General features: G+C 42.5%; 1 protein-coding gene across 2 annotated transcripts in view; it reads right to left on the bottom strand.

The window, feature by feature from the left end:
* Positions 1 to 1651: 1651 nt before the first annotated feature.
* The window catches only part of LOC139539432 (nuclear receptor subfamily 5 group A member 2), a 140742-nt gene continuing 114708 nt past the window's right edge, over positions 1652 to 27685 (bottom strand). For both annotated transcript variants that reach the window (XM_071342385.1, XM_071342384.1), the window contains one exon: positions 1652 to 5165. In XM_071342385.1, the coding sequence (XP_071198486.1) occupies positions 4918 to 5165 (248 nt within the window). In that variant the 3' untranslated portion in view covers positions 1652 to 4917. The remainder of the gene's footprint in view (positions 5166 to 27685) is intronic.

Raw genomic sequence — 27685 nt, 5'->3', positions numbered from 1 at the left:
GCACCACAGGTGGACTCCAATCAAGTTGTAAAAACATCTCAAGGATGATAAATGGAAACAGGATGGGCCTGAGCTCAATTTCGAGTCTCATAGCAAAGGGTCTGAATACTTATGTAAATTAGGTATTTCTGTTTTTTTTATTTTTATGAATTAGCTAAATAAAATAAATATATAAATATATATTTTTTGCTTTGCCATTATGGGGTTTTGTGTGTAGATTCATGAGGACAACAATAAATGTATTCCATTTGAGAATAAGGCTGTAATGTAACAAAATGTGGAAAAGGGGAAGGGGTCTGAATACTTTTAGAATGCACTGTATATATAGACTGACCCATTTCAGTGTATATATAGACTGACCCGTCTCAGTGTCTATATAGACTGACCCGTCTCAGTGTCTATATAGACTGACCCGTCTCAGTGTCTATATATACTGACCCGTCTCAGTGTCTATATATACTGACCCGTCTCAGTGTCTATATAGACTGACCCGTCTCAGTGTATATATAGACTGACCCGTCTCAGTGTCTATATATACTGACCCGTCTCAGTGTCTATATAGACTGACCCGTCTCAGTGTCTATATAGACTGACCCGTCTCAGTGTCTATATATACTGACCCGTCTCAGTGTCTATATAGACTGACCCGTCTCAGTGTCTATATATACTGACCCGTCTCAGTGTCTATATAGACTGACCCGTCTCAGTGTCTATATAGACCGACCCGTCTCAGTGTCTATATAGACCGACCCGTCTCAGTGTCTATATAGACCGACCCGTCTCAGTGTCTATATAGACCGACCCGTCTCAGTGTCTATATAGACCGACCCGTCCCAGTGTCTATATAGACCGACCCGTCTCAGTGTCTATATAGACCGACCCGTCTCAGTGTCTATATAGACTGACCCGTCTCAGTGTCTATATATACTGACCCGTCTCAGTGTCTATATAGACTGACCCGTCTCAGTGTCTATATAGACCGACCCGTCTCAGTGTCTATATAGACCGACCCGTCTCAGTGTCTATATAGACCGACCCGTCTCAGTGTCTATATAGACCGACCCGTCTCAGTGTCTATATAGACCGACCCGTCCCAGTGTCTATATAGACCGACCCGTCTCAGTGTCTATATAGACCGACCCGTCTCAGTGTCTATATAGACCGACCCGTCTCAGTGTCTATATAGACCGACCCGTCTCAGTGTCTATATAGACCGACCCGTCTCAGTGTCTATATAGACCGACCCGTCTCAGTGTCTATATAGACCGACCCGTCTCAGTGTCTATATAGACCGACCCGTCTCAGTGTATATCATATAATTTGTTCGTTTTTGAATGATGAGCGTGTTACTAACTAGGTAACAAAACGGTATAAGAGAATTCAAGGCATAAATCAAAAGAATATGACTGCATTTTCTTTTACCAAGTAGTGTGTTGAAATTAAGATTTCAAATGATTGGTTTGAAAATATACATACTGTACTCTTCACTGTTACAAAATGTTTTTCATCGTACAAAATGCTGCATGTTTCCTTAAAATTACTGAGAATACAACTTAACACTTCCCCAGCAAATCAACCATGGTGCATTCTGATTGAAATAACATTACTGTGTTTAAAAAAAATAATGGATGAGAGAGTCACCTACAAGGCGTTGTTGGCATATAATTATTTATTGAAATATGAGGAAAAAGTCCATCAGCTTTGAAAGAACTCCCCAGACCAGGAAGTGACATGAGAGGGTGGCAGTATGACAGCGCGGTGGGGGGGGGGGTCATAGACAAGTAGAGGGTCAGCACGTTCAAGAGTGGTGCGTGTGTTTGAGGATATCCAAGGCAGCTGCAGAACTTTACCAGAACCCACAGAATGAGAATGGACTGATAGAGATGGTCAATCAATACACACAGTTAATTATGGAAGCAGATTCATGCCAAAACAAATATAAAAATAAAAAACATTGAAATAAATGTATATTTGAGCGTTGTTTTTCAATATCAGTGTTTCTGTTTTTCACCATAGTGCATCGTTAAAAAGACTTGATCAATTTTGACATCGATGACTTAAATGCAGACGATCATATACAATATATACTTGACAGGTTTGTGTGTATCACAAGTGATTGGGGACCTTACGAAGTCACTGTTTGGTAAAAGTGTGTAAGACAACAGCAATATAATTCTACAAACTGACATTACAAAATGCCAAACTTCAGGAAGGCTGGGGGGGGGGAAACTGTTTGTTCAGTTACAACACATCACAGGTAACCACGGCTCAAACTTCTGGACGGCTGGGGGAAAAGCTGTTTGTTCGTTCAATTGCGACATATCACAGGTAAGCACAGCTCAAACTTCTGGACGGCTGGGGGGAAAAGCTGTTTGTTCGTTCAGTTACAACACATCACAGGTAACCACAGCTCAAACATCTGGACGGCTGGGGGGAAAAGCTGTTTGTTCGTTCAGTTACAACACATCACAGGTAAGCACAGCTCACGGGACCAATGCCGTCTTTGGTATAGAACAAACGGCACAGAAATGTGAAGCTAGTTGAAATTCAATACGAAACAACTGATGCAAGGACAGTGTCAGTCATACCCATTAACTTAAATACAATAATTACACTCCCCTACATATTTATTGAGACAATGAAGCTACATTTTAAAATTTGTATCAATACTCCAGCCTTTTAGATTTTAGATAAAATGTTTAATGTAAGGCGACAGAACAGTCAGCTTTTATTTGAGGGTATTTTCATACAGTCAGGTCCATCATTATTGGCACCTTTTTGATCAAGATAATTTTGACCCCTAGTTTTTTTATAAAACAATGTTTTATTAATTGTTAGACAAAATATATTTCTCTGAGCAATTGTTTTAGTATAAAAGAATGATGGAGTAAAAAGACACATTTTACATTTTCGCTTCACTGTCCAAATATATTTGGAGAGGAGTGTATTTTTTCTAATTTAAAGCTCAGACTCCTAATAGACAATTAATAAAAACTAAATTACGGAGATCATTATGAAGATCATTGTTTTGTTCCTGAACTGCATCGATAATAAGTAAAAAAACATAACATGCAACACTAAACAAATATATTTGGATTTGTCGCCTTGTGCTTATAACACACAAAAGGACAAAACCAAGATGCAATAAGTTATTTTCATTTTTAAGCGTAACCAGTGACATATACCGAAAGGTAGAACATTGAAAAATAATTTTAAAAAGTTCAACAAAAAACAAGTGCCCGAAACTCTTACACAGTATGCAAAAACATTTGAATGCCAACAGAAAAAAACTGTTAGAAATGACATTTTAAGTGAGATTCCTTTCTGATTTTTTGTGTCTCACAACATAATTAAGTACTGGTTAAAGAAACAAAGAGAAATAAACGGTATAACACTGTACACACCAAAGAAAGCACACCAGAATCTATTTTGTGTTTTTAGTTTTTTTCTGTAAATCATTGCTTTGCAATTTACTTCCTCACAGTTCTCTTCCACGGGACAGCTTGAACGTAAACACATCTTGAATTATTGAACTTTTTAAATGTATATAACATTAATACTTTATATATATTTGTACATAATTTCATTCACATCTGCACGGTTAGCTAGCATGGTAATGAAATAAGGCAAGACTCACATGACTGTGACATCACAAATTTATAATACTGATAGTTAAGGTTTTGTTACATTTTTGTTTGATGTTCTGCAGCAAGCTTTGGTCTGTTCAGACAAAAGGCAGAGTTTCTCCTCCTGGGGGGTACAACCATAAAATTATTTTCTAATTACTTATCTATGGTGTGTAAAATGTGTTTTACTTATGTAAAGAACCGTTTTGGGAAGGTTGGAGGGAGATTATAGGGTGGTTACAAAGAGGAGCATCAATGACCAAGAGGAGGAAATAACTGCCATTTTCTAAAATGTTTTTTTATATCTTATCTTTTTTTGTTCCGTCAAGTTTTCATACATTTTGTTCTTTGTGGGTTTTTTTTAATTATTTTTTTAACGAGGGATCAAAAAATACTTACTGACCATCATATGAGTCTCTGTCAGGGTCTGACCTTTTCAGCTGTTTTCTATTGCTGTCTGTCTGTCTGTCTGTCTGTCTGTCTGGCCTATTAGCCATGCAGACTGTGTCTTTGAACCAGGTGACGAAAAGAGACTCTTGCCCAGCTGACAGGCTGCTCTGGGCTGCCCAATACAGTACCCAATACAGCCCAATACATTACCAACCCTGCCAACCATGGGCCAGTCTAAAAAAAGAGTGCTCTAAATACCTTTAGCCAAAATCCCTGCTCCCCTTTGAAGCCCTCACCACAGACATCATAGGGTCTGTGATCATAAGGTGGTTGGCTCTCTCTCTCTCTCTCTCTTCGTTGCTCAAAACCCTTTAACAGTGTGAGAGGTTTAGAATACTCATTGGTTTTGTTCCTTCAGTTACAGTCCGTTGGTCCTTGTATCACCTTGATGGTTTGTGTTTTTATTAAAAACAGACAAAAGGTATCTTCCATGTCCCATGAGACAAATGGACAGTTCTCAAGCATTTCAGCTGTTTCTCTCCATCTCTGGAAGCTTCACCCAGAGCTCCAGACGCATCTGTCTTAGAGTGAAGGGATGTGTGTGTGTGTGTGTAATATATATGCATATTGTATGAATTTGAACGCGCGTGTGTGTGTGTGTGTGTGTGTGAGTGTGTGCCTAAATGTGTTTGTATGTGTGTGCTCGCGTGTGGAAGTGTGGGTGTCCATTTCTGCATGTCTTTACGATAAATGAGAAGGACGGATGCCTCCTGCCCCAGAATCACTAAGTCTAACTTTAACATGGGAGGAGTCTGTTCTGGGTCGGTTTCTGTTCTGCAGGTAAGGACTTGGTTCGAACCAACAAAACAGCCAAACGATCAGGATCCCATCTGCAGTCTCATCAGGCTCTCTTGGCGTGTAGCATCTCGATAAGCAGGTTGTTGCAGGGTACGTCTCCGTTCAGGTGCTTGTAGTAGAGGTACTCCTCGGCCTGGAGGCTGATAGCTCGGATCTCAGGCAGCCGCAGGAGCAGCTGGCCAAACCTGTCTGTCTGCTGGGGGTAGTTACACATGACGTAGTCCAGCAGCACCGCGTTCACCTGTTCCTGGACGCTCTCCACCAGGTGGAAGTTCTCCAGGTTCTTCACGTCTGGAAAGAGGAAGAGGGGAGAATAGGAAACGGTGGTTAGCATGTTGAGTTAACTGAAATTGTCAATATCAACAAAATAGGGGTTTTACGTTTATCAATTATTTCTCAGACGCAAGTTTAAAAAAGAAAAACCTGCAGACATCACTTGATACCCTTAGACTGAGTTGAGGTCCTAAAACGTGCCCTAAACGTACACCTTAATGAAACTATTGAAGTGTCTATCATGTCAGTCACGGAAAGTAGCCAAAGAAACTAAATGGACGACATCACAACATCATGTTTACGTTTAGTTCACATAAAATGTAGATAAGATGGACATTTTCAACCCTTAGTAAATGCTCTGATCAAGAGACTGAAACAAAGGGAGCAACGTGGTACTCTGGGATGATTTTTAATCAAAGACCGAATTTTAAAAAAAAGATTCAAAATTCACACCCCCTGTATATTTTCCCCTCCGGATCCTCACGAGAATAAGATGGAAAGAGAATGAAATGAGAGAAGAAAAAAAACTTTTCCTCTGAGAGTCTCTCCCCAGGAGTATATGAATTATATAGGTCAGCATTACAGCCAATCGCAGACTCTTTAAGACTCATCCTTCCCCATTTTAAAATGAAACACCTAGACAACTGTACTCATGGAGTTACATTGTATGGACATGTACGACAACATTTGGAATTGGAATCAAATCTGTAAAAGATTCTGTGTGACGTACATTTTATATACAAAAGTATGTGGACACCCCTTTCAAATTAGTGGATTTGGCTATTTCAGCCACACCCGTTGCTAACAGGTGTATACCATCGCTCATACAGCCATGCTGTGTTTCCATAGACAAACATTGGCAGTAGAATGACCTTACTGAAGAGCTCAGTGACTTTCAACGTGGCACCGTCATAGGATGCTACTTTTCCAACAAGTAAGTTCGTCAAATTTCTGCCCTGCTAGAGCTGCCCTTGTCAACTGTAAGTGCTGTTATTGTGAAGTGGAAACGTCTAGGAGCAACAACGGCTCAGCCGCGAAGTGGTAGGACACACAAGCTCACAGAACAGAACCGCTGAGTGCTGGAGCGCATAGCATGTACAAATCATCTGTCCCCGGTTGCAACACTCACTACCGAGTTCCAAACTGCCTCTAGAAGCAAAGTCACTACAACAACTGTTCGTCGGGTGCTACATGAAATGGGTTTCCATGGCCGAGCAGCCGCACACAAGCCTAAGATCCCCATGCGCAATCCCAAGCGTCGGCTGGAGTGGTGTAAAGCTCGCCGCCATTGTACTCTGGAGCAGTGGAAATGCGTTCTCTGGAGTGATGAATCACGCTTCTGGCTTTGGCGGCTGCCAGAAGAACGCTACCTGTCCGAATACATAGTGCAAACTGTAAAGTTTGGTGGAGGAGGAATAATGATCTGGGGCTGTTTTTTATGGTTTGGGCCCCTTAGTTCCAGTGAAGGGAAATCTTAACGCTACAGCATACAATGACATTATAGATGATTATGTGCGTCCAACTTTGTGGCAACAGTTTGGGGAAGGCCCTTTCCTGTTTCAACATGACAATGCCCCTGTGCACAAAGCGAGGTCCATACAGAAATGGTTTGTCGAGATCGGTGTGGAAGAACTTCACTGGCCTGCAAAGAGCCCTGACCTCAACCCCATCAAAAACATTTGGGATGAATTGGAATGCCGACTGCGAGCCAGGCCTAATCGCCCAACATTCGTGCCAGACCTCACTAATGCTCTTGTGGCTGAATGGAAGCAAGTCCCTGCAGCAATGTTCCAACATCTAGTGGAAAGCCTTCCCAGAACAGTGGAGGCTGTTATAGCAGCAAAGGGGGGGACCAACTCCATATTAATGAGCTCACTCAGGTTGAGCTCTGGGAGGCCCTGTTCTCTCCGTGCTAATAGAAAGTGATGGGGTTGTCATGTCGGGCTGAAACACACACTAAGAACAGCCCGCCCAGCCAACACTACTGAACCAGCTGACACACACACTACTGAAATGATCAGCCTCCTTGCTACTTACACACACACACAGGCTCCATATATCTAATGCTACCATGTATCTAATGTTACCATGTATCTCATGTTACCATGTATCTAATGCTACCATGTATCTAATGCTACCATGTATCTAATGTTACCATGTATCTAATGTTACCATGTATCTAATGCTACCATGTATCTAATCTTACCATGTATCTAATGTTACCATGTATCTAATGCTACCATGTATCTAATTATACCGTGTATCTAATGCTACCGTGTATCTAATGCTACCGTGTATCTAATGTTACCATGTATCTAATGTTACCATGTATCTAATGCTACCATGTATCTAATGCTACCGTGTATCTAATGCTACCGTGTATCTAATGCTACCGTGTATCTAATGCTACCGTGTATCTAATGTTACCATGTATCTAATGCTACCATGTATCTAATGCTACCATGTATCTAATGCAACCATGTATCTAATGCTAACATGTATCTAATGCTACCATGTATCTAATGTTACCATGTATCTAATGTTACCATGTATCTAATGCTACCATGTATCTAATGCAACCGTGTATCTAATGCTACCGTGTATCTAATGCTACCGTGTATCTAATGTTACCATGTATCTACTGCTACCATGTATCTAATGCTACCATGTATCTAATGCAACCATGTATCTAATGCTAACATGTATCTAATGCTACCATGTATCTAATGTTACCATGTATCTAATGTTACCATGTATCTAATGCTACCATGTATCTAATGCTACCGTGTATCTAATGCTACCGTGTATCTAATGCTACCGTGTATCTAATGCTACCGTGTATCTAATGCTAACATGTATCTAATGCTACCATGTATCTAATGTTACCATGTATCTAATGTTACCATGTATCTAATGCTACCATGTATCTAATGCAACCATGTATCTAATGCTACCGTGTATCTAATGTTACCATGTATCTAATGCTACCATGTATCTAATGCTACCATGTATCTAATGCTACCATGTATCTAATGCAACCATGTATCTAATGCTAACATGTATCTAATGCTACCATGTATCTAATGTTACCATGTATCTAATGTTACCATGTATCTAATGCTACCGTGTATCTAATGCTACCGTGTATCTAATGCTACCGTGTATCTAATGCTACCGTGTATCTAATGCTACCGTGTATCTAATGCTAACATGTATCTAATGCTACCATGTATCTAATGTTACCATGTATCTAATGTTACCATGTATCTAATGCTACCATGTATCTAATGCAACCATGTATCTAATGCTAACATGTATCTAATGCTACCATGTATCAAATGCTAACATGTATCTAATGTTACCATGTATCTAATGTTACCATGTATCTAATGCTAACATACATGCTTCAAGCTGCATACTGGACCCTATTCCAACTAAACTACTGAAAGAGCTGCTTCCTGTGCTTGGCCCTCCTATGTTGAACATAATAAACAGCTCTCTATCCACCGGATGTGTACCAAACTCACTAAAAGTGGCAGTAATAAAGCCTTTCTTGAAAAAGCCAAACCTTGACCCAGAAAATATAAAAAACTATCGGCCTATATCGAATCTTCCATTCCTCTCAATTATTTTTGAAAAAGCTGTTGCGCAGCAACTCACTGCCTTCCTGAAGACAAACAATGTATACGAAATGCTTCAGTCTGGTTTTAGACCCCATCATAGCACTGAGACTGCACTTGTGAAGGTGGTAAATGACCTTTTAATGACGTCAGACCGAGGCTCTGCATCTGTCCTCGTGCTCCTAGACCTTAGTAATGCCTTTGATACCATCGATCACCACATTCTTTTGGAGAGATTTGAAACCCAAATTGGTCTACACGGACAAGTTCTGGCCTGGTTTAGATCTTATCTGTCGGAAAGATATCAGTTTGTCTCTGTGAATGGTTTGTCCTCTGACAAATCAACTGTACATTTCGGTGTTCCTCAAGGTTCCGTTTTAGGACCACTATTGTTTTCACTATATATTTTACCTCTTGGGGATGTCATTCGGAAACATAATGTTAACTTTCACTGCTATGCGGATGACACACAGCTGTACATTTCAATGAAACATGGTGAAGCCCCAAAATTGCCCTCGCTAGAAGCCTGTGTTTCAGACATAAGGAAGTGGATGGCTGAAAACGTTGTACTTTTAAACTCGGACAAAACAGAGATGCTTGTTCTAGGTCCCAAGAAACAAAGAGATCTTTTGTTGAATCTGACAATTAATCTTGATGGTTGTAAAGTCGTCTCAAATAAAACTGTGAAGGACCTCGGCGTTACTCTGGACCCTGATCTCTCTTTTGACGAACATATCAAGACTGTTTCAAGGACAGCTTTGTTCCATCTACGTAACATTGCAAAAATCAGAAACTTTCTGTCCAAAAATGATGTAGAAAAATTAATCCATGCTTTTATTACTTCTAGGTTAGACTACTGCAATGCTCTACTTTCCGGCTACCCGGATAAAGCACTAAATAAACTTCAGTTAGTGCTAAATACGGCTGCTAGAATCCTGACTAGAATCAAAACATTTGATCATATTACTCCAGTGCTAGCCTCCCTACACTGGCTTCCTGTTAACAAGGGCTGATTTCAAGGTTTTACTGCTAACCTACAAAGCATTACATGGGCCTGCTCCTACCTATCTTTCCGATTTGGTCCTGCCGTACATACCTACACGTACGCTACGGTCACAAGACACAGACCTCCTAATTGTCCCTAGAATTTTTAAGCAAACAGCTGGAGGCATGGCTTTCTCCTATAGATCTCCATTTTTATGGAATGGTCTGCCTACCCATGTGAGAGACGCAGACTCGGTCTCAACTTTTAAGTCTTTACTGAAGACTCATCTCTTCAGTGGGTCATATGATTGAGTGTAGTCTGGCCCAGGAGTGTGAAGGTGAACGGAAAGGTACTGGAGCAACGAACTGCCCTTGCTGTCTCTGCCTGGCTGGTTCCCCTCTCTCCACTGGGATTCTCTACCTCTAATCCTATTACAGGGGCTGAGTCACTGGCTTACTGGTGCTCTTCCATGCCGTCCCTAGGAGGGGTGCGTCACTTGAGTGGGTTGAGCCACTGACATGATCTTCCTGTCTGGGTTGGCGCCCCCCCTTGGGTTGTGTCGTGGCGGAGATCTTTGTTGGGCTATACTCGGCCTTGTCTCAGGATGGTAAGTTGGTGGTTGAAGATATCCCTCTAGTGGTGTGGGGGCTGTGCTTTGGCAAAGTGGGTGGGGTTATATCCTTCCTGTTTGGCCCTGTCCGGGGGTACCCTCCTGTCTCAACCTCCAGTATTTATGCTGCAGTAGTTTATGTGTCGGTGGGCTAGGGTCAGTTTGTTATATCTGGAGTACTTCTCCTGTCTTATCCGGTGTCCTGTGGGAATTTAAGTATGCTCTCTCTATTTCTCTCTTTCTCTCTTTCTTTCTCTCTCTCGGAGGACCTGAGCCCTAGGACCATGCCTCAGGACTACCTGGCATGATGACTCCTTGCTGTCCCTAGTCCACCTGGCCGTGCTGCTGCTCCTGTTTCAACTGTTCTGCCTGTGGCTATGGAACCCTGACCTGTTCACCGGGCGTGCTACCTGTCCCAGACCTGCTGTTTTCAACTCTCTAGAGACTGCAGGAGCGGTAGAGATACTCTTAATGATCGGCTATGAAAAGCCAACTGACATTTACTCCTGAGGTGCTGACTCGCTGCACCCTCGACAACTACTGTGATTATTATTATTTGACCATGCTGGTCATTTATGAACATTTGAACATCTTGGCCATGTTCTGTTATAATCTCCACCCGGCACAGCCAGAAGAGGACTGGCCACCCCTCATAGCCTGGTTCCTCTCTAGGTTTCTTCCTAGGTTTTGGCCTTTCTAGGGAGTTTTTCCTAGCCACCGTGCTTCTACACCTGCATTGCTTGCTGTTTGGGGTTTTAGGCTGGGATTCTGTGTAGCACTTTGCGATATCAGCTGATGTAAGAAGGGCTATATAAATACATTTTATTTGATTTTGATTTAACATATATTTAATGCTACCATGTATCTAATGCTAACATGTATCTAATGCTACCATGTATCTAATGCTACCATGTATCTAATGCTAACATGTATCTAATGCTAACATGTATCTAATGCTTACAAGGCTATGATATGTCCTACTGTTTTTTGGCCAGTCAGAACATATAGTCAGCATGTATTAATTACAGTCATTTAGCCCACCGTTTTCATTCTCAGAGTGGAAATGTTGTTTGCAAAGTTCATAACCTGCTTACACTTTGGTTTATTTCATCAACATCATTTACGAGTCTAGTCAAAAAATGTTCATTGTCTTTTGTTTTGAGTGCTCCATGTAAGCAATGAGTATGTGTCTGGTTCCTCTGTCCTGATAACGTTGTGTTATAATAATAACATAATAATATAATATATAATATAAATATAATAATATAATAAAAATAATAACGTTGAGGGAGCGTCTGCCTCTGAGCACACATGGAAGTATCTGGCCTGCTGCACATTTGGGGATATCTGATTTCTGATTGTCTTAACTCACCACGTCCACCACTAATATTAAATCAAATCAAATTACATTGTATTTGTCACATGTGCCGAACACAACAACCTTACCGTGAAATGCTCACTTACAAGCCCTTAACCAACAATGCAGATTATTATGTAAGAAAATATTTTCTACAAAAAAATAAAATGTATAATAAAATAAAGTTTAAAAAAAAATAACACAATAAAATAACAATAATGAGGCTATATATATATACACAGGGGGTACCAGTACTGAGTCAATGTGTGAGGGTACTGGTAAGTCGAGGTAATTGAGGTAATATGTATATGTACATGTACAATAGGTAGAGGTAAAGGGACTATGCATAGATAATAACCAGAGAGTAGCAGCAGCGTAAAAAAAGGGGGTCAATGCAAATACTCCGGGTAGACATTTGGTTAACTGTTTAACTTGATGATGATGATTCTATGATGATTCTATGATGATTCTATGATGATGATTCTATGATAATTCTATGATGATTCTATGATGATGATTCTATGATGATGATTCTATGATGATGATTCTATGATAATTCTATGATGATTCTATGATGATGATTCTATGATGATTCTATGATGATGATTCTATGATAATTCTATGATGATTCTATGATGATGATTCTATGATGATTCTATGATGATGATTCTATGATGATGATTCTATGATGATGATGATTCTATGATGATGACTATGATGATGATTCTATGATAATTCTATGATGATTCTATGATGATGATTCTATGATGATGATTCTATGATGATGATGATTCTATGATGATGACTATGATGATGATTCTATGATAATTCTATGATGATTCTATGATGATGATTCTATGATGATGATTCTATGATGATGACTATGATGCGCTGCACTGCTCTATTACAGTGTGTGTTTATGTGTGTGTGTGTGTGTGTGTGTGTGTGTGTGGGTGTGTGTGTGTGTGTGTGTGTGTGTGTGTGTGTGTGTGTGTGTGTGTGTGTGTGTGTGTGTGTGTGTGTGTGTGTGTGTGTGTGTGTGTGTGTGTGTGTGTGTGTGTGTGCGTGTGTGTGTGTGTGTGTGTGTGTGTGTGTGTGTGTGTGTGTGTGTGTGTGTGTGTGTGTGTGTGTGTGTGTGTGTGTGTGTGTGTGTGTGCCTGTGTGTGTGTTCACACTGACCCCTATGTGACACAGAGAGGCTAAATAAGGCTAAGAGGAGGGCTCTGCCACTGACAAAAGACCCTCCAAACAAACACAACATGCTTTTTCCTGCCTGCTGCCACTCTGTGCTCTGTCTGTCAGACCCCCCATCAACAGCTCCCAAATGAGCTCAAACCAATTGACCCGGTCAACAGAAAATAGGACTGTGAAGTACGGTGTACATATTAGGACATACAGTACGTAAGTGGATGTATGACTCTGTCCCAATATGGACATAGCATAGAGACTAAATTATGTGTGGACTGTGGTGATGTATGCACTGTTTCCCATAACACATTTTCAGGGTCGAGTTCATTATGACAGGGTTTTCCAAACTTTTTTTGCTTTGCGACCCTAAAAATTGAGGCGTCTTTTGAGTTGCGACCCACCATAAGGGTCGAGTGGTGAAAAAACACAAGTAAAAAAAATAGACGAATAACCTCTTCTTCAAAACATTTAACTGAATGTAGACTTCAATGGGCTCTTGTGACCAATTTGAATACATTTATTGTATAATTATGAATTATTTGTAAGAATGCAGTGTTTTTTTCTGAATCAAACAGGGCCGTGCCAATGGGCTGAAGTCTGTCTGGGCCTTGATCAAGAACACCAAGGCCCTCATTTTTGGAGCTGAGAGAAAATGTTGCAGTTTAAAGAAAATGTTCTATAATTCTGCACATTTTGACATGGCTAACGCTGTGTTCTTATGCTCAAACATTATCACAACATCAACGAGGGCCTGAATGTCTAGCTTTTATTTTGGTGATTGTAAATTCTCAAAGATTATAGTCTATAATTTAAAAAAATGATAGCTTAAACCTCTCTGGCCAACATCCACTGAAAATACAGAGCGCCAAATTCAAATAAATGACTATAAAAATTTTACTTTCATGAAATCACACATTCAATATACCAAATTAAAGCTACACTTGTTGTGAATCCAGCCAAACGTGTCAGATTTAAAAAATGCTTTACGGCGAAAGCAAACAATGCTATTATCTGAGGATAGCACCCCAGCTAACAAGCACAGACCATCATATTTCAACCTTCCAGGCGTGACACAAAACGCAGAAATAAAGATATAATTCATGGCTTACCTTTGACGAGCTTCTTCTGTTGGCACTCCAATAGGTCCCATAAACATCACAAATGGTCCTTTTGTTTGATTAATTCCATCGATACATATCCAAAATGTCAATTTATTTGGCGCTTTTGATCCAGAAAAACACCGGTTCCAACTTGCACATCGTGACTACAAAATATCTCAAAAGTTACCTGTAAGCGTTGTCCAAACATTTCAAACTACTTTTGTAATACAACTTTAGGTATTTCTTAACATAAATAATCGATAAAATTGAAGACGGGATGATCTGTGTTCAATACCGGAGGAAAACAATGTGTAGCATGCTTTCTGGTCACGCGCCTCTAACAAACAGTACACTTCACTGAAGCCTCATTCTGAACATGGCTACTTCTTCATTTCTCAAAGGAAAAACCTAAACCAATTTCTAAAGACTGTTGACATCCAGTGGAAGCGATAGGAACTGAATGAAAAACCATTGAAAAGAGAGTGACCTCAAAAAAAAAAAAAAATCTGAATGGTTTGTCCTCGGGGTTTCCCCTGCTAAATAGTTATGTTATAGTCACAGACATGATTCAAACAGTTTTAGAAACTTCAGATTGTTTTCCATCCAATACTAATAATAATATGCATATATTAGCATCTGGGACTGAGCAGGAGGCAGTTTATTCTGGGCACGCTTTTCATCCAAACGTGAAAATGCTGCCCCCTATCCTAGAGAAGTTAAATGACTAAAACCAAATAGAAAGTAACACTGAATGCGTTTTTCCATCCTGATTTTTTTTTTTTTTAAACAACATAAATATGTAAAAAATTGCGATGCACAAAAATGTCATCCCACAACCCACCTGGATCACGGCCGCCACCCACAACTTGGTCCTGTCCCACAGTTTGGTAACCACTGCATTAGGATACAAAAAACTAAGTCCAGGTGTTTCAATCCATTTTCTTCCGTTTGGTGCCTAATGAACACAACCCAGCTGTCCTTGATGAAGACACTGGCAATATGGTGACTATATTGACAATATGTGGACAATCTCGATTGACAATACGCTGTATCATTGTCTGTTATAAATGTGACCTCGATGATTCAGAGGGGACAAGACAGGCTTAGTGTCACGACTTCCGCAGAAGTCGGTCCCTCTTCTTGTTCGGGCGGCGTTCGGCGGTCGACGTCACCGGCTTTCTAGCCATCGCCGCTCCACCTTTCATTTTCCATTTGTTTTGTCTTGTTTTCCCGCACACCTGGTTCACATTCCCTCATCAGACTAAATGAATATTACCCTCTGTTTCCCCCATGTCTGTGTGTGGAATTGTTCTTCGTGTAGGGTGTTATGCTACAGGCTGGTTTGCGCTAGGTTTGTCTCAAACCTAGGTTTGTTTGTTTTGTTTAATCCGGTTCATGTTACCGTGGTTGTGCTTTGTGCTGCTTTGCCTGTGCCTTTGGGCCAGGGTGTATATTAAAGTTCTCTTGTTATCACCCATCTCTGCTCTCCTGCGCCTGACTTCCCGGCAACCAGTCACTCACCCCGTTACAGTTAGCTTGATCACTGGCAAACACATGAAATGTTTCCATGGTTTTATTGTAAGACATTGCTCTAGGTGTACGTGTGTGCATGTGTGCATGTGTGCGTGTGCGTGCGTGTGTGTGTGTGTGTGTGTGTGTGTGTGTGTGTGTGTGTGTGTGTGTGTGTGTGTGTGTGTGTGTGTGTGTGTGTGTGTGTGTGTGTGTGTGTGTGTGTGTGTGTGTGTGTGTGTGTGCATCCCAAAACTATAGAGATTTACAGCCCAATGTCTCTGTAAGGCTAATTAGAGCAATGTTTTGCAAAAAAAAAGCACATTTTAATTGCTAATTCTTGTCAGGCTTCCTTTTGAAAAAAATTATGAAAGGGGCTCAACAAAGCACACTGATGATCGATGACAATAGCTTGATCTCTTTTCTCCTGCAAGCAAACCCACAGGTTTGCAGTTTAAGGAATTATCCCCAATTTCGTCATTCATCAATAGCGAGAAAGAGGGCTTGATGATGCCGTGGCGATGAAGGGAGGTTGTATTGTTGAATCATTCTGATTACCCCTAGCCCAAAAGTCAGGTTGGAGCAAGTACCACGGTGAGCACTCCTCCACTCCTCCTCTCCTCCTCTCCTCCTCCACTCCTCCTCTCCTCCTCCTCTCCTCCTCCACTCCTCCTCTCCTCCTCTCCTCCTCCTCTCCTCCTCTCCTCCTCCACTCCTCCTCTCCTCCTCTCCTCCTCCACTCCTCCTCTCCTCCTCTCCTCCTCCACTCCTCCTCTCCTCCTCTCCTTCCATTGAGTCACTAAGGGACTAATTATCAATCAGCCCAGTATACTCCAGCACCACGCTCAGTGCACAGATGGAAACCCTGAGGTCCTGTGGAATACACTGGTTCATTTGACAAGCGATCTATGTTACACACACTGTGGGGCGGTGTGGGGGGGGGGGGGGGGGGGCGCTCTGGTTAGGAACGCATCTGACCAAGAAATTACACTACCAGGGGTAAGCGTTTTTCTCTCTGACCATTTCTGCTGTAGAACTGTTACTAAACATATGAATGACAAAAATAAAGGACAAGAAGAACAGTACGGATTCATATCAAGAGAAACAGTATTTACAAATGGGTGTTTTTGGGCTATAGCAATCAACACATACATCACAAACAAATATGATATTCATTACCTAATCTTCAATACTTTAGTCATAAAAATAACTGTCAATAAAGCTTACATAACTTAACATGTGTCCTACAAGCAACTAAATGTGTGAGTGAACAATGAGCCAATCTGTTAGTGCCGTTCAGGGGGGTAAGGTTTCTAACCTCAAGGGTCTTTTCCTGGTGAAATAAAGGTTACATTTAATAAAATGACCAATCCCTGCTAGGAATCACATGACCTCTCCATTCTACTTCTAGGCTATCACTGCAGTGACAACTTTGCATCTTTAAAACGGTGAGATACACGGAGAATAACAAACATTAGGAACATCTTCCTAATATTGAGTTGCACCTCCTTTTGCACTCAGAACAGCCTGAATTCGTCTGGGCATGAACTCTACAAGGTGTTGAAAGCGTTCCACAGGGTGGCTGGCACATATTGACTCCAATGCTTCCCACAATTGATGTTCTTTGGGTGGTGGACCAGTCTTGATACACAAGTGAAACTGTTGAGCGTGAAAAACCCAGTAGGGTTTCATTTCTTGCCACACTCAAACCGGTGCGCCTGGCACCTACTACCATACCACAAAGGCACTTAAATATTTTGTCTTGCCCATTCACCCTCTGAATGGCACACACACACAATCCATGTCTCAATTGTCTCAAGGCTTAAAAATCCTTCTTTAACCTGTCTACTCCCCTTCATATACTCTGATTGAAGTGGATTTAACAAGTGACATCAATAAGCGATCATAGCTTTCACCTGGATTTACCTGGTTAGTCTATATCATGGAAAGAGCAGGTGTTCCTAATGTTTTGTACACTCAGTGTGGAACTATATGACTATGAAATCACTGCTGTCAATCATTCCTGTATTCATCATTTTTTTGTACCTTTTATTTAACTAGACAAGTCACCTGCTAACCTGCTGGCCTGACTTCCAGGACGGGTCCAATCAGGCAGGGGGGCGGTCCTGTCAGGGAACCCACTGACCCCCAGCACCCAGGTGGGAAGGAGGCGGCCCTGGGACGGTGAGGTGTGTGTGTGTGGGGGGGGGGGGGGGGGGGGGGCTGATGCTGGAAACAGGGCAGATAGAGGAGGGCAATGTCCGCACGGTCAACTCCACGGCCCAGTGTGGTGACGTTTCTACTGCTGAGATGTTTCTATTGCTGAGTCACTGGGTGAGTAGCGCTGTACACACACTGCATGTTGTTTCCACTGACGGGAACTGTTGATGTTCTACACACAAATACCGGTTAACGCATACCCACTCACTGAAACCCATACCCACTCACTGAAACGCATACCCACTCACTGAAACCCATACCCACTCACTGAAACACATACCCACTCACTGAAACACATACCCACTCACTGAAACACATACCCGCTCACTGAAACACATACCCGCTCACTGAAACGCATACCCGCTCACTGAAACGCATACCCGCTCACTGAAACGCATACCCGCTCACTGAAACGCATACCCGCTCACTGAAACACATACCCGCTCACTGAAACACATACCCGCTCACTGAAACACATACCCGCTCACTGAAACACATACCCGCTCACTGAAACACATACCCGCTCACTGAAACACATACCCGCTCACTGAAACACATACCCGCTCACTGAAACACATACCCGCTCACTGAAACACATACCCGCTCACTGAAACACATACCCGCTCACTGAAACACATACCCACTCACTGAAACACATACCCGCTCACTGAAACACATACCCGCTCACTGAAACACATGCACGCTCACTGAAACACATACCCGCTCACTGAAACACATACCCACTCACTGAAACACATACCCGCTCACTGAAACACATGCACGCTCACTGAAACACATACCCGCTCACTGAAACACATACCCACTCACTGAAACACATACCCGCTCACTGAAACACATACCCGCTCACTGAAACACATACCCATTCACTGAAACACATACACGCACACGCACACACAAACATGTTCTACACTTCCTTGTTTCCTCCAATGGGCCGTCGCCATTGATCTGCCATAAAGATACAAGGTTGTATGTACAGTACACACACTCTTTGCCAACACTGTCACGCTCCACTCTACCGCTGGCTGATAACAGTAGAGCACATGGCTGTCTGGACAAGGGCCCTCTGGGAAATCTGGGAAATAAATTATGAAAAATATAATTTTGGATTTATTTTCATTAAATGAACACGTACAGTGATTATAAAAATAAAAAAATAAGACTGCATGGGGGGCTTTGAAGGGATAGTTCAGTGATTTGACATTTTAGTCATTTAGCAAACGCTCTTATCCAGAGCGACATTGAGGAGCAATTAGAGTTAAGTGCCTTGCTCAAGGGCACATTGTCAGATTGTTCACCTAGTCGGCTAGGGATTCGAACACTTTCAATATTTCTTTCTTACCTTAAAAGGAGAGGAGAGGAGAGGAGAAGATTTGAATGAGAGAATTGGGAATGCATTGCACTATTCAAAATGACACCAATGCCCAATTCTACCCCACTCCAACCAGACTCAACCAGACAGTGTGTAATCAATAATACACACACACATTCACACACACACACACACACACTTTGCATCGTTGGAATCTTAATTAATCTCCCTGTCTTTCCTTCCTCCCTTGCCAGGTAGGGCACAGTCAACTCCACTACTTGCAATAGCCATGGGCCCCCGTCCTCAACCCTTCTGGCCCCCCTTCCTCATCCATTCTGTCCCCCCTTCCCTCCCTTCTTTATCCCCTCTCCAGGCGGAACCAAATGTCTTTCATTGAGTCGACCTTTTAGGGCACAGTCCCACACCCCAGCCTGTGCTCTCTCACCTCTTTAATGCCATCAGAATTCAATGAGCTGTTATTAACCTCTAGCGCTAACACAGCTAGCGCTAACAAGGCTAGCGCTACATGGTTAGAGTTAATACAGCTAGCGCTAACACATCTAGCACTACATGGTTAGCTAATATAGCTTGCTCTAACACATCTAGCACTACATGGTTAGCGTTAACACATCTAGCACTACATGGTTAGCGTTAACACATCTAGCACTACATGGTTAGCGCTAACACATCTAGCACTACATGGTTAGCGTTAACACATCTAGCACTACATGGTTAGCGCTAACACATCTAGCACTACATGGTTAGCGTTAACACATCTAGCACTACATGGTTAGCGCTAACACATCTAGCACCACATGGTTAGCGTTAACACATCTAGCACTACATGGTTAGCGCTAACACATCTAGCACTACATGGTTAGCGTTAACACATCTAGCACTACATGGTTAGAGTTAATACTAACCTAGCAAGCCCAATCAATTGGCCACTTTGAAAATAATCAAATGCTAGGCAGCAATTGTGTTGACAGAAGGTAAAATAAATGTAAAGGTATACGTTGTCCATTTGTTGTCTTTCTGATGTAACCTGTGTTTAGTCTTTAAAGCTTTGAGGAGGAGGAGACTGGTAAGGAGTTCATATGAAGAACAAACAACAAACTGGCCCTCTTCCCCCCTCCCATTTTCTCTCCTCCCCTTCCCTTCTCTCTTGCCGATGGGTATTGGTGGTTCGGGTGATGACGCTGGTGAGGGGAGTAACTGGTTTGCATTCAGCATGTACTTCCACTGTCCCGGCTAATTACATGCGCACGAGAGAGAGAGAGAGAGAGAGAGAGAGAGAGAGAGAGAGAGAGAGAGAGAGAGAGAGAGAGAGAGAGAGAGAGAGAGAGAGAGAGAGAGAGAGAGAGAGAGAGCGGGGGCACGTCAAAACCTCCTTGTTTATGATAAAGTGACAGAAAATCATTGGGGGGTCAAGTATCCCCCTCTCCCCCTAAACTCCCGGAGCAGCAGAAATCCTGCCCAGTGTAAACTTCGACACCTAATGAGACCATTAATGGCCAGCTCCCATCAATATATTTCTCTCATTCTTTTTCGGACAAAATTTGAATGAATAATTCAACAAGAGTGCCGGGGGATGTATATTTTCTGTGCGAAGGACAGTTAATCCATAGTGTCATTTTTTCTCTCTCTTTTTCCTCACTCTTCACACATCCTGTTCCCCCTCTTCTTCCTGTTTGATGATGGAACAGAAAGGGGAGAATGCTGACTAAAGGAAGTGGTTGTATTTGTATCTTTTCACACCTTTTATCTCTCTCCCTCTGTCTCTCTTTGTCTCTCTCTGTTTGTGATTTTAGTCCCCTGTCACGTGACGTGGGAGTTGACTTTAGTGTAAATTGGAGGGTCATGTATTCGGCTTCGTTGGTCACCGTGGTCTCCTGTACCTCGGGGGGGTATTGCAACATGGCATGTTTGGTCGTTTCCTGTCGATGTCGGCTTGATTTACAAGAGCATTGCTTCATTGAGTCTTTCCCGTGTAGCGAAGGGTGTAAATAATAAAATAAATAAAAAACAGCATAACAGGGGGAATCTAAGAAACAACTCGTATGGAGAAAAACAAATACAATATTCAGTCAATCAGGGTCTCTTGCTTTGTTATTGATAGGTTGTCAGGAGCTGCACTGAAGGAGAAAAGTATTGCAAATCTGTCCGAAATCGTTTTCCTGATCACACCAGTTTTGGCTCGGGTGATTTGCAATAGCAAAGACAGTGAGTTGAAAGACGCTATCAGGAATGAGGGATCAGAGAGAGGGTATAACAGACAGAGCCGACTACTTGGCAGAGGAAACTCTCGTATGTCCATCTCCTATAACACTGGCCACAGTATTGAAGTGAACAGTCCTACACTTCTAAATAATGCCTGGAATAACAAATGCCTATGGACACCAATGACCCCAACGGCAGGTGCCACCACTGCTCCAAGACAGCTTCATAATATCATGTCCAAGTGACCCCAACGGCAGGTGCCACCACTGCTCCAAGACAGCTTCATAATATCATGTCCAAGTGTGGGCGTGGCTAAGTCCTAGAACACACACCAGTGGAGGCTCCTCTGAGGAGGAAGGGGAGGACCATCCTGCTCGGTGAATTTCATTTAAAAAAAACAAGGTATCCTTTTTAGATAAAACTATACTACAGTAGCCTCAGCAGCACTCTGTAGGGTAGCACCATGGTGTAGCCGGAGGCTAGCTTCTGACCTCCCCTGGGTACATTGACTTCAATACAAAACCTAGGAGGCTCATGGTTCTCAGCCCCTTCCATAGACTTACACAGTAATTATGATAACTTCCGGAGGATGTCCTCCAACCTATCAGAGCTATTGCAGCACGAACCCTCATTCATCACAGAATCTATTTCACTGATCGATAAGACAGAAACTGCAAGTGTCCCTCTGCTTTCCTGTTTTATAATAAACGGACAGGCTTGTAAGGTCTAGGAGGTCTAGGAAAGAGAGGGAGAGGAACACTTTCTCCCTGCACCAACATCTATAGCTCACTCACCCCTAAATCATACCTGGCGGGTGGAAGAGGAGGAGAGGAAGGAGAGATGGAAGAGGGGAGAGAGAGAGGAAGGAGAGACGAGGACTAAGAGGAGGAGAGGAAGGAGAGATGGAAGAGGGGAGAGAGAGAGGAAGGAGAGACGAGGAAGAAGAGGAGGAGAGGAAGGAGAGAGGGAAAATATTTGTTTTACTGAGAACTTTACAGGACATTTGTCTACTCAGTGTGGCCCCTGCATGGCCCACTAAAGCTGGGCAGTATGTTGATGAAAGCGGACAAAGATTACAGGACATTCTCTGTCGTACTTCTCTACCTGTCATCTGGAGGGAGAGTTAAGAGTCTGCGTCAAATTCTACTGCGTCCAAACAGACATAATAATAATCAAATAATTTGATGGGTGCTTAATTTTGTCCTATTTCAAACATGTTTATTATTAATATCCAGGTGCTAGGCTGCCAGACAACTTTTTATTATGGTTACTGTAAGGTACAGGCTTCCAATTCTCATCAGATTGGTAGTGGATCGGACTGTAGTCCAGTCAGGCTTCTATTTCTCATCAGGTTGGTAGTGGATCGGACTGTAGTTCAGTCTGGCTTCCAGTTCTCATCAGATTGGTAGTGGATCGGACTGTAGTTCAGTCTGGCTTCCAGTTCTCATCAGATTGGTAGTGGATCGGACTGTATTTCAGTCTGGCTTCCAGTTCTCATCAGGTTGGTAGTGGATCGGACTGTAGTTCAGTCTGGCTTCCAGTTCTCATCAGGTTGGTAGTGGATCGGACTGTAGTTCAGTCTGGCTTCCAGTTCTCATCAGATTGGTAGTGGATCGGACTGTAGTCCAGTCAGGCTTCTATTTCTCATCAGGTTGTTAGTGGATCGGACTGTATTCCAGTCTGGCTTCCAGTTCTCATCAGATTGGTAGTGGATCGGACTGTAGTTCAGTCTGGCTTCCAGTTCTCATCAGATTGGTAGTGGATCGGACTGTATTCCAGTCTGGCTTCCAGTTCTCATCAGATTGGTAGTGGATCGGACTGTAGTCCAGTCAGGCTTCCAGTTCTCATCAGGTTGTTAGTGGATCGGACTGTAGTCCAGTCAGGCTTCCAGTTCTCATCAGGTTGTTAGTGGATCGGACTGTAGTCCAGTCAGGCTTCCAGTTCCCATCAGATTGGTAGTGGATCGGACTGTAGTCCAGTCAGGCTTCTATTTCTCATCAGGTTGTTAGTGGATCGGACTGTAGTTCAGTCTGGCTTCCAGTTCTCATCAGGTTGGTAGTGGATCGGACTGTAGTCCAGTCAGGCTTCCAATTCTCATCAGATTGGTAGTGGATCGGACTGTAGTCCAGTCAGGCTTCTATTTCTCATCAGGTTGTTAGTGGATCGGACTGTAGTCCAGTCAGGCTTCCAGTTCTCATCAGATTGGTAGTGGATCGGACTGTAGTTCAGTCTGGCTTCCAGTTCTCATCAGGTTGGTAGTGGATCGGGCTGTAGTTCAGTCTGGCTTCCAGTTCTCATCAGATTGGTAGTGGATCGGACTGTAGTTCAGTCTGGCTTCCAGTTCTCATCAGATTGGTAGTAGATCGGACTGTAGTTCAGTCTGGCTTCCAGTTCTCATCAGATTGGTAGTGGATCGGACTGTAGTCCAGTCTGGCTTCTATTTCTCATCAGGTTGGTAGTGGATCGGACTGTAGTTCAGTCTGGCTTCCAGTTCTCATCAGGTTGGTAGTGGATCGGACTGAATTCCAGTCTGGCTTCCAGTTCTCATCAGGTTGGTAGTGGATCGGACTGAATTCCAGTCTGGCTTCCAGTTCTCATCAGGTTGGTAGTGGATCGGACTGTAGTCCAGTCTGGCTTCTATTTCTCATCAGGTTGGTAGTGGATCGGACTGTAGTCCAGTCTGGCTTCCAGTTCTCATCAGGTTGGTAGTGGATCGGGCTGTAGTCCAGTCAGGCTTCCAGTTCTCATCAGGTTGATAGTGGATCGGACTGTAGTCCAGTCAGGCTTCCAGTTCTCATCAGGTTGGTAGTGGATCGGACTGAATTCCAGTCTGGCTTCCAGTTCTCATCAGGTTGGTAGTGGATCGGACTGAATTCCAGTCTGGCTTCCAGTTCTCATCAGGTTGGTAGTGGATCGGACTGAATTCCAGTCTGGCTTCCAGTTCTCATCAGGTTGGTAGTGGATCGGACTGTAGTCCAGTCTGGCTTCCAGTTCTCATCAGGTTGGTAGTGGATCGGACTGTAGTTCAGTCAGGCTTCCAGTTCTCATCAGGTTGTTAGTGGATCGGACTGTAGTTCAGTCAGGCTTCCAGTTCTCATCAGGTTGGTAGTGGATCGGACTGTAGTTCAGTCTGGCTTCCAGTTGTTGCTGCATGAACTGACATGTTGTCCACCCAATCAAAGGATAAGAGAATGAATCTAGTACTGAAAGCATAATCTACAGCTAGCTAGCACTGCAGTAGATAAAATGTGGTGAGTAGCTGACTCAAAGAGAGAGTAGTTGAACAATGGCCTATTTATTGAAGTTGAACAATGGCCCATGGCCTACTTATTGCCTTACCTCCCTAATCTTACTACATTTGCACACACTGTACATAGATTTTCTATTGTGTTATTGACTGTACGTTTGCTTATCCCATGTGTAACTCTGTGTTGTTGTTTTTGTCACACTGCTTTGCTTTATCTTGGCCAGTTGTAAATTAGAACTTGTTCTCAACTGGCCTACCTGGTTAAATTAAATAAAGGTGAAAAAATAAATAAAACAGTTTTTAACAAATACATTTCTTCCAAAATTCAGGAGAAGCAGAGAGAGAGAGAGCGGGAGAGCTAGCTATATACATAAAAATAATAATAATTCACTTTCTCCTACTTAGCTAGTGTCAAATGCAGCTAGCTAGTTTAGCCTACTCAAACACCTGGGTCAAACAGAGAGGGATGCTATGTTAGCTAGTTAGCTATGGCTATCCAACACTAGAACTCTTCCAAGTCAAGGTGAACTTTTGGTTTTATTAATGTATTGCCACCGGGGCCCGCCGGTGTAACTGCTAAACTGATTGCTGCTGACTACACTGTACTGCAGGATTGTAGAGGGTTTACTAACGCGTTAGTTCTAGTAGCTATGTTGACTATGACTGACAAATGATGTAGGCTGTGTGTAGCAGTTAGCAGTTATGATATGAAGGTTTGGCTTGAAAAGTTTGTTTTTGGCCTGGTCACAAGACAGCTGATGTGTTGTGCACAAGAAGTCCACAAGCAAAGGGAAAAGGTGAGAAAAGGAGAGAACGTAGATAGATGTGAGAAGGAATTATATATACAACGAGCTGTTTGTATGTGTCTGGTATGTGAACTGTGTTTGCGTGTGATCAGGGGGTGTATTCAATCTGCCGATTATGTTGAAAAACGTTTATTTATCGGAAGTAAACGGAACGAAACAGGGATAACCATACCTGAATTTGTCCAGTAGAAACTCTGGTTTGCAACTGTTGGACTAATGATTACACCTTAGATCAGCTAGATACAGGCAAGAGGGTGCAAGGCGGTATTGAATGTGTCACTGTCTGCCACCTTGATTACTCAAAATTACCTCGACCTACTTGGAAACTTTCATTCATAGGCTAGGTTGTAGCAACCCCATGATGGGTATAGGGAAAATGTTAGTATCATGTATTAGCCTAAACCTATCGATGTTACATTGAGCTCGGTGAATGGAATATGAATGACATTCATCCAATATGCTGTAATAGAAATAAGGCCATGTTCATAAAAAATATAATAATCCTCCCTCATCTTAAATGGCACCAACCGCCACGGACATACACCCCCCTATTAAAGGAGAATGGAATTCCACTCTCCTTTCATATTCCATCCATTTCATTGACAGACCGATATGAATGAAGTGGGAGAGGCAAGTGAGAGAGAAATACAACAAGGAAGGTGACAGACCCGGGATTCAAACTCCCGCCTAGAGGGGCAGTGGGCCAGTCTGGAGTCGCCAGTTCTACCACTAGACCAGACTCATGGCGGGCACTTGGCACCCCCATTAAAGTTATGTACAGTTATTCCGTCGATGGACACGTCATGGCCTTTGTCCTCCCTGCGACCTCTAACCTTACCAACAGTTGACCATTTTTCACACGCATGGGTGTCCATTTTGGCTCTCACTGTGTTCTGATTGACTGATACCTCCTTTGTCTAAATTCGTCTCTCCCCTCTTGGCCCTCCTGGCCCTTCGCCCTCCTGGCCCTTGTTTCCAACACTTGCCCCGGCCTGCAGGTTTACGTTACACTCAACAGCGAGCTCCACAGACGGCTTTGTTACTGTAAATACATGAGCACAAGCGGGGAAGGGCAGGAGGAGGGGTCTGTTTGTGGGGAGGGTGCCTGTGTGTCCAGAGAACAAGAGATACGGCCAGAGCACCTGTCAGATCATCTGTGCTTAAACCATTTAATCACGCTCTCCAGTGTGTGACAGGGACAGCTTTATAGATGACCACAGAGGAGAAATCCCTGGTAGGGATTGATGGAGAAATGACAGCTCTTATGGTAGGGCTTGTGTAACGTCCAGGTACTTAGCAGTCGACGCTAGCTCCTAAAACATGCTTCCGACATGTCAGGTGCTTCCTAAGCAATATCTGCACTAGAAATATTGATTGAATATCCATCTAAAACGATCCTAAAACCGGTACATTATCTTACATTATCAACATTACTATTCATCATTTCTTACCCCATTGGAAGCCGATTAATTAATATTATCTGCGTCCAATGGGGAAAGAAATTCAGACTAAGTAATATTAGGTAATATTAGGTAATGTTAGGTAATGTTAGGTAATGTTAGGTAATGTTAAGTAATGTTAGGTAATGTTGGTTAATGTTGGTTAATTTTTTTTAAATTAATTTTATTTAACCTTTATTTAACCAGGTAGGCAAGTTGAGAACAAGTTCTCATTTACAATTGCGACCTGGCCAAGATAAAGCAAAGCAGTTCGACACATACAACAACACAGAGTTACACATGGAATAAACAAACATACAATCAATAATACAGTAGAAAAATAAGTCTATATACAATGTGAGCAAATGAGGTGAGATAAGGGAGGTGAAGGCAAAAAAAGGCCATGGTGGCGAAGTAAATACAATATAGCAAGTAAAACACTGGAATGGTAGATTTGCAGTGGAAGAATGTGCAAAGTAGAATTAGAAATAATGGGGTGCAAAGGAGCTAAATAAATAAATATATACAGTAGGGGAAGAGGTTGTTGTTTGGGCTAAATTATAGATGGGCTATGTACAGGTGCAGTAATCTGTGAGCTGCTCTGACAGCTGGTGCTTAAAGCTAGTGAGGGAGATAAGTGTTTCCAGTTTCAGAGATTTTTGTAGTTCGTTCCAGTCATTGGCAGCAGAGAACTGGAAAGAGAGGAGAAAGGAGGATATGGTTTTGGGGGTGACCAGAGAGATATACCTGCTGGAGCGCGTGCTACAGGTGGGTGCTGCTATGGTGACCAGCGACCAATGTTGGTTAATGTTGGTTAATGTTGGGTAATGGTTGGGTAATGTTGGCTAATGTTGGTTAATGTTGGTCAATGTTGGTTAATGTTAGGTAATGTTAGATAATGTTAGGT

Source organism: Salvelinus alpinus, chromosome 15 (genome assembly GCF_045679555.1).
Source record: "Salvelinus alpinus chromosome 15, SLU_Salpinus.1, whole genome shotgun sequence".
Taxonomy (NCBI): Eukaryota; Metazoa; Chordata; class Actinopteri; order Salmoniformes; family Salmonidae; genus Salvelinus; species Salvelinus alpinus.
Note: the sequence above shows the minus strand (reverse complement) of the source record. Positions and strands in the feature narration are given on the sequence as shown.